Below are 12,157 nucleotides of genomic sequence, written 5' to 3'. Positions count from 1 at the left end.
CACAGAACATACAGCAAAATCAGACAGATCGAGTGGACTCTCCCAATACCCTTTGCTAATCAAGGGTGGGACTCTGGACTGATCGGTGGTACTACAGGAACGAAAATTAGCAAGTAAGAACCAATTTTCCTTTCCGTGTACATACCCAGATCAATCCAGACTCCTGGGCTGTACTAAAGGTTCCCCAAGTAGGATGGGACTGGGAGAGTCCCGCTCGCAACACACTCGTGCCAAAATTTCCAGCCCCCGGGGACTGGACATCTAGGCGATAATGCCTGGCAAAGGTGTGCAATGACTTCCACGTAGCCGCCCTACAGATCTCCTGAGGAGAGTAACTGACCCTCTGCCCAAGAGGCTGCCTGAGAGCGAGTAGAATGTGTCCTGAGACCTTCTGGAATCGGGCGACACCGACAAATATATCCGGAATTAATCGCCTCTTTCAACCACCTCGCAATACTCACTTTTGACACCGCTCCACAACACAAAAAGGTGATCTGACATGCGGAAATTATTTGTGACCTCCAAGTATCTCAGCAAGGCTTGTTTGACATTTAGACAACGCAAGTCTCAAGTGGGCATCGCTGCTGGATCTAAGTTGGAGAAAGACAGGAGTTCCACCGACTGATTAGTATGAAAGGACACTACCTTGGGCAAGAAAGAAGGCATAGTCCGCAAGGAAATCCCCTCGTCCAAGATTCTCAAAAAGGGCTCCCTGCAGGGAAGAGCTTGAAGTTCAGAAATTCTGCACGCTGAACACATAACCACCAAAAAGACCACTTTCAAAGTGAGATCCTTTATAGTTGCACGCCGCATAGGCTCAAAAAGGGGGGGTGCACAGATTCCACAAGACCACATTAATGTTCCAAGACAGGCACAGCTGTCGAATGGGAGGGCACAGGTGCTTCACGCCTATTTATTTATTTATTTAAAGATTCTTGTATACCGTCGTTCATAATATACATCACAACGGTTTACATGTTACAAAATCATAAAATCATACTAAAATATCTAAAAGGTATAATAAAATGATAGAAAATAAAAATTGTTAATCAATTATTTATAAAAGAACATAAAACAAAAGTAAAAATACTGTTTCTTTAAACCAATTTGTCCTTTTTTTCAAGATAATCAATATAAGCCTGTTCGAAAAGCCATGTTTTTAGAGCTTTTTTTTTTTTTTTTAAAGCTTTAAACTCTGACTCTAAACGCAATGCCACAGGCATAGTGTTCCAAATGCATGGACTGGCAATTGAAATGGATCTCTCTCGGATTAATATAAGATGGGCAGAGTTCACAGATGGAATCTGAAGCAGTCCTTTATTCACCGATCTTAAGCATCTCTGCGGGACATGTAACCGGATCAGAAAATTCAGCCAGTCTGTTTTTTGTCCATAAATCGCTTTGTATAGTATACAAGTTTTGTACTGTATTCTTTGTGTTATTGGCAGCCAATGCAGATTGATTAAAACAGGGGTGATATGTTCACTTTTTTTACAATTTGTCAAAACCCTTGCTGCAGAGTTCTGAAGCACCTGTAAGGGGTGCAAAGTAGACTGTGGAAGGCCTAAGAGAAGGGAATTACAATAGTCTAAGGATGAAAATATCAAAGCTTGCAGCACCAATCATTAACATCTAAAAGCAGTTTCAACTTTCGCAACACCAACAATTTATAATGTCCTTCTCGTAATTTAAGAGAAATATGTTTTTTAAAATTTAGCTGACAATCGATGGTAATTCGTAAGTCTTTGACTGATTCAGATAATACTAGTTTAATATTATTGGGTAATAAAAGGGTATTATTTGTACTAGCAAAGCTATCTTTTACTTTTCTGTCAAGGAGAATCATTTCCGTTTTTTCCATATTTAGGGCTAATTTCATATGGCATAGTAATTGGTTGAGGGCTCCAAGATAGATGTTTATTAATTTAAATGTTTGTTCAATACTGCCAAGAATAGGTATAAGAAGCTGAATGTCGTCGGCATAGATATAAAAATTTAGACCTAAACCTCCTAGGAGATGACACACTGGAAGAAGATAAATATTAAACAGGGTCGCCGATAAAGCAGACCCTTGTGGGACACCAGTTTGAAGTTGAATTTTATCGGAGCAATTATTTCCTATTTTCACTTGAAAGGATCTTTGTTGTAAGAAAGACACTATCCAATCAAGGGTTTTATTTATAAGGCCAATTTCTTTTAATCTTAATATTAAAATATTATGATCTATCGTATCAAATGCCGCAGACAAGTCTAATAAAACTAGAATATATTTTTGTCCAGAGTCAAAACCTTTTAAAACTGTATCAGTTAATGATAATAAAAGTGTTTCTGTATTCAGATATTGACGGAAGCCAAATTGGTTTGGATATAAAATATTGTTAGATTCTAAGTGTTCTATTAATTGTTTATGAACAATTTTTCAGTTATTTTTGCTAGACAAGAAAGATTCGATAAAGGCCTATAATTACTTAATACGTCAGGGTTTAAGGAGGGTTTCACAACAGCTGATTTCAGAACTTCTGGCAGATATCCTTCAGCTAGAGAGAGGTTAACAATTTTTGCAAATATAGGGGCTATAATATGAGCAATAGGTTTTAGGGCAACCGAAGGTATAGAATCTAAAGGGTGACTCGTTGGATTTAATTTTTTTTATAATAGTTTCAATTTCTATAGAGGAGACTTCATCAAAAGATGGCCAGTCAGATATTTCTCTCTTTATCATTTTTATTTCTTGAGGTTTTACATGCGGAATTGCTTTAACCAGGTTCTCAACTTTGTTTTTGAAAAATAAGCAATTTCATTGCATTTAGTCTCAGATATAGGGTTAGTTTCTATGTTGGTCAAAGTTAAATTCTTTACTAAAGTAAAGAGATTTCGGGCATTATTACTAAAACAATGTATTTTATGTTTAAAATAATTTCTTAGTTTCATTAATCAAGTTTTTATATTTATTTAATTGCGATCTATATGAACCTAACGTCTGTGGATTTTTATTTTTTCAAATCTCCTAAATTGGATTTTTGCCTCAAAGAAAACGGACGTCTGGATGTGCCGAAAGCGATGCGCCACGAACCTTGCCTCGGAAGCAACCTAGCGCCGCCACTTGAACCTTAAGCAAATTAAAAGGACAGCCCTTTTGCCAAACCATCCTGAAGGAAGGCCAAAATATGGCGCATAGATGCTCTTCTGGCCAGAACACCAGGAATCAAAAACGCTCCACATCCTCGCGTAGGATAGAGAGATGGAAGGGCTTCCTAGACTGCAAGAGCCTAACAATGACTGCATCTGAATAAACTTTTTCCTTCAGACGCCGCCTTTCAAAAACCAAGCAGCTACACAGAATTGATCTGCCTGATCAAAACAAACTGGTCCCTGACACAGTAGGTTCGGCAGATAGGAGAGCAGAAGACGACTATCCACCACTAAGTTGATCAAGTCTGCAAACCATGGACGCCACGGCCACTCTGGTGCCACCTGAACGAACCTCTGTTCTCCAGAAAAGTTTGCCCACCAGAGGCCAGGAAGGAAACACATACAGCAGGACATCCATTGGCCAAGGCGTCTACTCCCTCTGCTCCTCTTTCTCTCTGCTGACTGAAGAAACGTGGAGCCTTGGCATTTCAGAAGTTCGCCATTAAGTCCACGCATGGGGTCCCCCACTGACAACAAACGAGGGACATTGCCTCCTTAGACAGCTCCCACTCCCCAGGATCCAGCTGCTGGCCACTTAGAAAATCCACTTGCACATTGTCCGAGCCCACTATGTATGAGGCTGCCAGACACTGCTCTGCACACTCCACCAGAAGCCAAGCCTCCTGAGCCACAGAATGACTCTTGGTGCCTCCCTGGCGGTTGTTATAAGCCTCCACTGTCGCATTGTCTGACAAGATCCTCACCAACCTGCCCCTCACCAAGGAGAGAAGCACTAGCAGGGCCAAACGTACCGCCCTGGTCTCTAACAGACTTGATGGACCAGGAAGCCTCCTCCTGGGACCAACGGCCTTGCACTGACTGATGCTCACACACTGCTCCCCAGCCAAACAGACTGGCATCGGTATTAACACCCGTCCAGATTGGAACATTGAGGTCCACGCCGTGACTCAACTTGACCCGGCGGAGCCACCTAATAACGCTCAGACATGGGGAACTCAGTGAGACAGTAAGGCTGATTGCAGAGGCCTCATGTAAGCAAAAGCCCAGGGAACCAGATGACTCTTGGCTAAATTGACGATCCACCCTAGCAATTGGAGACTACCACGGACCAAATCCATTGCTGTTTGGCACAAGGATTCTGACTTTGCTCGAATCAACCAGTCATCCAGATATTTTATTTAACTAACAGTTTTATATACCGAAGTTCTGGTAACAAAGTTACTAATCATCCTAAGATAGGGATGAATTAGAACACCCTCCCTTCGGAGAGCCGCAGCAACCATGACCATCACCTTGGTGAAAGTCCTGGGCGCTATAGTTAGACCAAAGGGGAGAACGCAGAACTGAAAGTGATTGCCCAGAATCATGAATCTCAGATATCATTGGTGATCCAATCGGATTCAGATGTGCAGATAAGCTTCAGTCAAATCCAGAGAGGCCAGAAACTCCCCTTTGTGGACTGCCGCAATCACAAAGCACAGCGTCTCCATCCGGTAATCCAGAACCTTCAGCACCATGATCACCTTCTTTAAGTCCAGGATCGGGCAGAACGTGCCTTCCTTCTTTGGAATGAAGGAGTAAATGGAGTAGCATCTGGATCCTCGTTCATTTGGAGGGACAATCCCAACCAACGCAGACAGCTGACAGTGGCCCTCACCGTGAGTTCTTTGCGCCGATACAAGCAGGGAGACACGAGAAATTGGTCTCAGAGTGGCCAGGCAAACTCTAAAGCGTAACCGTGCCTTATCACACTTAAGATCCACTGGTCCCACATGATCGTGGTCCACTCCTCGTAAAAGAGAGATAGGCATCCTCCTATCTGCGGATCCGAAGAGTGGACCAGTCTCACCTTATTGAGAGGACTTGATGCCACTGCGTCCCTGGGAAGATCTATTTTTGTAATTTATATTTTTATATGTCAACCCACTTTCAATCATTACTATTCTTACTTTTAACTTTTACTTTAATTTTAATTTGTTTTTATTTTTCATTTTATTATTTTTGATATATGTAAACCGTTTTGACTAAACACTGTTTGTAAAGACGGTATAAAAATACTTTTAAATAAATAAATAAATAAAATAAATAAATCCCTGCCAGGTCGACGACCTCGAAAGGACTGAGACCAAGATGGTTGATAAGCAGAGACTTGTCTCGGAGCCGGACCCAAGGGTCTTCGATTCCCCTTGAAGCGGGAATGAGAAGATGAGAAACTCTTACTTTTCGGCCTGTCCTTGCCGAAGAGCAACTTTCCCTTAAAAGAAAAAAAGATCCCAACTGTGCCTTAGATGACACATCAGCCAACCAATTTCTCAACCAGAGGAGGCGCCAGGCCGACAGTCCAAGAAGAGGTCCTGAGAAGGTCATATAAGGCATCAGCACTGTACACCACAACGGCCTGCAGTCATTCCGCCTGGAGGGCCTCAGATAAAGACTTGTCACCGTGCAGCTGCCACACATGGCAGGCCGAGTACGGAAACCTCAAAGATCTTCTTGAGGTGGACCTCCAGTTTTCTATCTTGAAGATCTTTTAAAGCTGCTGCTCCGGTGACCAGAATGGTGGTCTTCTTGGTGACTGCAGAAACTGAGGCATCAACCTTGGGAACCTTGAGTAGGTCAAGCGCCTCCTCGGGCAATGTATACAATCTAGCCATTGCCCTGTTGACCTTCAAACCGGTGTCTGGATTATCCCACTCCCAGAACAGAAGAGCACTGACCGAACTATGGAATTGGAAGGACTTTGTGGGACCCCGGAGGCCAACCATGACTGGGACCACCGCTCCCAAATTGGAATCCTGTGGCGGGAGTTCAATGACCATCTCCTCCAATACTGCTGAAATAAGTGGGCTCAGCTCCTCCTTATGGAATAAAAGGACCACCTTAGGGTCATCACCCTCAAGGGACATACCCTGCAAGAGGGACAGATCCAGATCCTCCGAACCAACCCCAGGCCCGGACTCCTGGGAATCCAGTCCCTGGGCCTCTTCGATATCAGAGGCAGTCGAGGAAGAATCCTTGGCAGCCATGGGGACTGCAGCCCTCAGGAGTCACCAGACCCTGGGGGGGGGGGGCCCCCCCCCAAGGATCCCCAGGGTCATTATCGCTGCCAGGAGGGCTCCCAGCCCACTGACAACCTCCCCCGGAGGCCTGAACTCCGGAGACATTGGGGGAGGGAGATCCGAACTCCCCTCCGCAGCCCGTGCTGCCGCCCAAAATGACAATATGGCCGCTGTTTCCGTACCTGCCTGTGTCGACCGCGGAGCTCCCCAATGGCCCCTCCCCCCCCTCCTGGGGAGGCATCGGGAGCAAAGGCCGGTGCGGGAAAGACGAGACCACGCATCCCCGCAGGAAGAATAGGCCGCCCTACGCAGAATCCACAAACGGGAAGGGGAACCCCCCCCCAGTCGAACGCCACACAGGAGAAAGGCTGAATGAGGCAGGGGAGAGAAAAGAAAGGCTCCGACGTTGGGACAAAAGAAAGGTGAAAACGCACTGTCCCCGAAGGAAAGAAACAAACCTCTCACTGTAGATGCTGTTTTTTTTAAACTTTAACAAACAACCACAAACCAAAGGAAAAAAGGGGCACTTTCCTTAACAAAGCAGCAGTAGGCTCCTGAAGAGGCGACAGGCTGTGAAGATCCCACAGGGCGAGTGATCCGGGACCTCCAGGTATCAGCCCTATCTGTCCAGGGATTTTAGCAACACAGGGTCCCCGACCCCCTGCTCTCAAGCCTCATACACCAGAAGGGTCTAACAACCTTCTGGGAGGTGCAGACAGAAGCCTATGTGCCCTTTCTGATTTTTTTTTTTTTTTTTTTTAGCTTTGCACCTCCACCATCTGCTGGAGTCAGAAATACGGAGGAAACTACAGGTGGCACCTCATCTTAAGTGGCAGTAAAACTTTCTCTGACTCCATCTGCTGGAGGGGAGGCAAAATCCAGGAATCTGGACTGATCTGGATAAGTACAGGGTATGGACATTTTTGTTCATAGATTTTTTTGTTCCATTCATCATTGGTGGCACCCAATGACAGGATGCAGCACTATACAGCATGTCCCACCACAACAAAATGCAATGCAAGTGGCACAAATCCACTTCATAAATCCAACCTGATTCTTACTACAGCACTAACATTTGTTCATTTATTGAAGATGTCACAATTCAAACCTTTTTGGATTCTGTCTCAAAAGTAGAAGGCAGCATCTCAGGAAAGAGTTTCAGAAACACAGGTAGAAGGAACTCCATGAAGGGCACGATTATAAAGACAGCGAAAGGGAGTAGGCGGAAGAGGTCAACACACGTCCTCATCAGCTACAAAAATAGAGAAGCAGAAAGTTGTGTTACAGGCCATAACCCTTGGAAGAACTTGCTAGCTTACACTGCTCAACCCCTTGGATTTGCCATAACATGAATGTTGCCTATTTACGCTTACAATCCCTTTCTAGCCAAAACATTTGGCGCAAACAAGTGGTGCATAACAAGTGCTGGAGCTGGAATGCAAAATCATTTTTGGAATGCCACGGTTTTATTTATTTAAAACAGATTACAATCAGGTACTGTAGGTATTTTCCCTATTTCCAGAGGGCTCACAATCTAAGGGGCAGATTTTAAAACATACACGCGGGCGCACAAATGTACGCCCGATTTTACAACATGCGCGCGCAGCCGCATGCATGTTATAAAAATCAGGGGTCGGCGCGCGCACAAGGGGGTGCACACTAGTGCAAATTGCGCACGCTGAGCCCTCGAGGAGCTCCACTGGCTTTCCCTGTTCCCTCCCCAAACCTTCCCCTCCCTGTCCCGCTCCCAGCCCTAAAGAACCCCCCCCCCCCCCGTACCTTTGTTTTGGAAGTTACGCCTGCCAGAGGCAGGTGTAACTTGCGCGCGCCAGTCAACTGCCGGTGCGCGATCCCCCTGTGCCGGAGTCCTCTGCCACGCCTCCTGGACCGCCCAGTAACGCCCTTGGACTGTCTGCCCCGCCCCAACCTCTGCCCGCATGTCCCGGGGCTCTACACGCGCCACCGGGCCTTTTGAAAATAGGCCCGGTGCGCGGAGGTCTTTGAAAATCTGCCCCTACGTTTGTACCTGAGGAAACAGAAGGTAAAGTGACTTGCCCAAGGTCACAAGGAACAGCAGTGGGATTTGAACCCTGGTTTCACTGGCACACAGCCAAATACTCTAACCACTAATGCTACTCTTCTACGCCAGTTTTTCTTGGCCTGCTTCATTGGGCTTCTAGCTCAATAGCATCCAATCTCTATTGGGCCATGGTGCCAGAAGCCTTCACTTTTAACTCACAGAGTTCCCTCATCACCCTCCCCAATCTAGCCCCATATTTGTAGTGACAGACCACAACTCTCTCCAGAATCCCACAGACATGCATTCCAAATCTGACACTAGGCGTTACCGTTCTGTGACAGATGAGACTTCATTCCTTCCCTCCCTACTCCCCACTGCTTCAGAGGTTGTGTGGATGGTGGTAGTGGTGGGGGGTGCATGGAGAGAGGAGCAGCTGAGAACATTGCCTCCACAGCATCTCCAGTCTCAGACAGTCCAAGGAGTAGAAGCTAGGTCCAGGAATCAAACCCAGGCCTCCCGCATGTCAACACACAGTACTGCCACTGAGCCAGCCCTGAAATTATACAAATTTCAACGTATGGCAAAGTTAAGATCTTATTAGCCCTTTTCACCCTCTTCCCCCACCTTTATCTATCATGTGAGGCTAGAATTCAGTAAACACTATCCAAGATTTAGTACAATTGATAACTGCTTTCACAAATGTAGGCGATTATTGGCCTAGCATTCATCTGTCAGGGTGCAGCCATGGAGGGGCTTGAACCAGTGCCTCTGATCTCCTTTCCCAGGCGGGCTAGTCTCAAAATGTTTGGGTACTTGCCAGATACTTGAGACTTGGATTGGCCACTGTTGGAAACAGGATGCTGGGCTTCATGGGCCCTTGGTCTGACCCAGTATGGCATGTTCTTATGTTCTTATGTAACAGTGCTGAATGCCTTCCAGCCAGCTCACTTCTCTCTGGTTCTCTACGTATTGGTATCTATAATCTATGTTCTGTTCCTTGACTGAATCTGAGTTTATACTTAGCCTATCTCCCACTTCAGGACAGGGCCAGCAGGATTTAGCCCTAAGCTTGTTCATCTACCTTCGACAATGATTACAGCCATGTTTTGTTTCTGCATAAGCAGACTGGGATTCAGACCATGCTTTAGTATTTGCCTAGTTCCTATGTATCCTGGTTTGTTTGTGTATAAACTGCCCTGTTTGAGCTACCTGGAGATGTACCCTGCTCTGTTTCGTGCCCTTGCCTACTGAAGGTACGCTAATAGTTTTGATTGGACTTTGCTTGCTTTGTGAACTTGCTGTGTTGGAAAAGTCCTTTGGGAGCTTGCCTGCAATGAGCAATACTTCCAACTACTTTTTAGGTATGTGCCAGCTGCCAACATTTCAGCCATGATCCCCCAGCCAAACCACCTCTTAGCTGAGGAGGGTCCTGGCATCTCCTTTAGGCAAAAAAAAAGCCCTGTGCACTTCAAAGGAATTCCATTGTATATTCTAATCAGGCTTTCCCCAATTTCATGAATAAGAGCAAAGCCTCACTTATTTTAGTGGCAGCCACCTTTCTTTCAAACATTACCTTGTAAATCAACACTTCCTCTTGTGAAGCACCAAAACCAATGTAAATGATTCTAACAAAAGCTTGCCATACACAACCAGACACATCCTCAGACTTCTAATAGGGATATGCCAATCTTGAGCAGACAAATGCTTGAACTATTACTAAACTCTGGGGAAGCCCTTGTGTGTAAATGCCCAGCATGGCAAAGTTAAGCCATACCTACCCTTCGTCTCTCTCTCCTGCTCAGCACCTGTCCATGTAATAATCGCCACAACATTCTGGCCGCAACCTTGGTATCAATCCATAGCAAATGGAAGCCATTGTAATAATACTTCAGTTCATCCACAATTTTCTGCCACAAAGACTTTTTTACCACAGCAGTCTCTTTGTCGTTGCCTGGCTGGGGTTTAGCCCTCTCCGAGTCCTGATTTGCGACACCTTCAGCAGGTGTTGGATTATTTTGCAAATCCTTGTGCCAATGACTAGACGTGTGCAATAACCGTATTGCTTTAGTCCGAGCACCAACCAGGATGCACGAGGGCAGCAGAGTTTGGCCATCCTGGGTATACGTTCTAGTTAGGCAGACGTCCTGAGAACGAAGAAAAGTAGGAGCAGACGAGGCATAAGAGCAACAGCTAGTGGACACGAGATGGTAGGGTCCTCTGAAATATACAAAGAAAAGCTGTCTAGAATTTAAGAGTAAGGATTTGATAGCGGTTTTTTTTTCCTTAAAGAATTAGTTAGTGAACATCACTTATTAACAGAAACTCTGAGGAATGCTCTCTGTGTTAGTAAACATTTTGAACCTTAGGGGAACAGTACAAGTCGGACATCTGCATAATTGAAATTTTGCTTAAATTACTAAAACATTGATTTATTTTCTCACAATGGGAAGTCAATACATTAGTATTTATAGGAATTACTTTGTACAATGGCTCTAGGGAGAATTTCTGGCCTGCCTGGAGGACATAATTATAGTCTGAATTTTGAAAGAGATAATACCCAGTGAAAGAAACTGTATTACCTATATGTAAAACAGATCAAAATGTTTGATCAGAAAATATATACTCATAAAATTTCTTACCTGGATCTGACTGCAGCAAGTAGCACATTACAGGTGTATGCAGCCATCTCTTCTGCCAGAAAACAGATCTGACTCTAAAAATATGAGTAAGAAAATAAGGGAGTAACTAGTTAATAATTAGACCGAAAAATCACTAATGTAACCAATATTGACACAAACCTAAGTCCTAATGGTTGAAGTTATATGTAGGAATTAAAATATTCTATTTATTATCGTGTGATTAAAACTACTGTCTCATTTTTAATAGTTTGTGATGATATCTATGAAAAAAATCTCAAATCTACCTGGCTAATAACGGTTTATGGACTTTTTTTCAGGAACTTTTTCTTCAGGAACTTGTCCAGCCCTCTTTTGAACCCCACTGTTAGTTGCCTTGACCACATCTTCTGGCAACAAATTCCATAGCTTGATTGTGCGCCGAGTGAAAAAATACTTCCTTCAATTTGTTTTAAATCTGCCAGTTGCTAGATCTAGGGAGTCTCTCTTAGCCTTAGTGTTGTTTGAAAGGATAAATAACTGTTCCCTAATTACTGGTTCTACCCCACTCATGGTTTTATAAATCTCAATCATATCCCCTCTCAGTCGTCTCTTTTACAAACTAAAGAGTCCTAATCTATTTAACCTTTTCCCATAAGCAAGCTTTTCCATCTTCTTTATCATTTTTGCCATCTTTCTCTGTATCTTTTCTATGTCTGCTAGGTCTTGAGATGGGATAACCAGAATGCCACATAATATTCAAGATGCAGTTGCACCATGGATCTATACTAAAGCATTATGATATTCTCGATTTTGTTCTCTATTTTATCTAAACAATTCCTAATATTCTATTTGCCTTTTTCACTGCCACTGCACACTGAGCTGAAGATTTTAAGGTATTGTCCACAATCCTATCCTGGATCAAGACTTCTAACATGGAATCCAGCATCATGTTCCTGTAGTTGGGGTTATTTTTTACTACATACATTACTTTGCAGTTGTCCACATTACGTTACCTCTGTCATTTAGATGCCCAGTCTCCTAGTCTTACAATCCTTCCACATTTCTTCACAATCTGCTGATTTGATGACTTGAAACAATTTTGTGTCATGTGCAAATGTGGTCACCTCACTCGATCCTTTTTTCAGATCATTTATACATATGCTAAAAATAGCACAGGTCCCAATATAGACACCTAGGGCACTCCATTAATGATCTTCCTCCATTTGGAAAACTGAACTTTTAGTCCAGTGATGGCAAACTCCAGTCCTTGAGTGCCACAAACAGGCCAGGTTTTCAGGATAGATTTG

At 44.1% G+C, this 12,157-nt stretch overlaps 1 protein-coding gene across 2 annotated transcripts in view; it reads right to left on the bottom strand.

Moving 5' to 3' along the window:
• LETM2 (leucine zipper and EF-hand containing transmembrane protein 2) overlaps nt 1-12,157 on the bottom strand; it is a 73,478-nt gene that overhangs the window by 56,098 nt on the left and 5,223 nt on the right. For both annotated transcript variants that reach the window (XM_029603937.1, XM_029603938.1), the window contains exons 2-4: nt 10,872-10,945; nt 10,011-10,449; nt 7,321-7,464 (exon numbers count right to left, since the gene is read on the bottom strand). In XM_029603937.1, the coding sequence (XP_029459797.1) occupies nt 7,321-7,464; nt 10,011-10,449; nt 10,872-10,918 (630 nt within the window). In that variant the 5' untranslated portion in view covers nt 10,919-10,945. The remainder of the gene's footprint in view (nt 1-7,320; nt 7,465-10,010; nt 10,450-10,871; nt 10,946-12,157) is intronic.

The sequence above is a fragment of the Rhinatrema bivittatum genome, chromosome 5 (genome assembly GCF_901001135.1).
Source record: "Rhinatrema bivittatum chromosome 5, aRhiBiv1.1, whole genome shotgun sequence".
Taxonomy (NCBI): Eukaryota; Metazoa; Chordata; class Amphibia; order Gymnophiona; family Rhinatrematidae; genus Rhinatrema; species Rhinatrema bivittatum.
The sequence above is the reverse complement of the archived record's forward strand: the minus strand, read 5'-3'. Positions and strand labels throughout refer to the sequence as shown.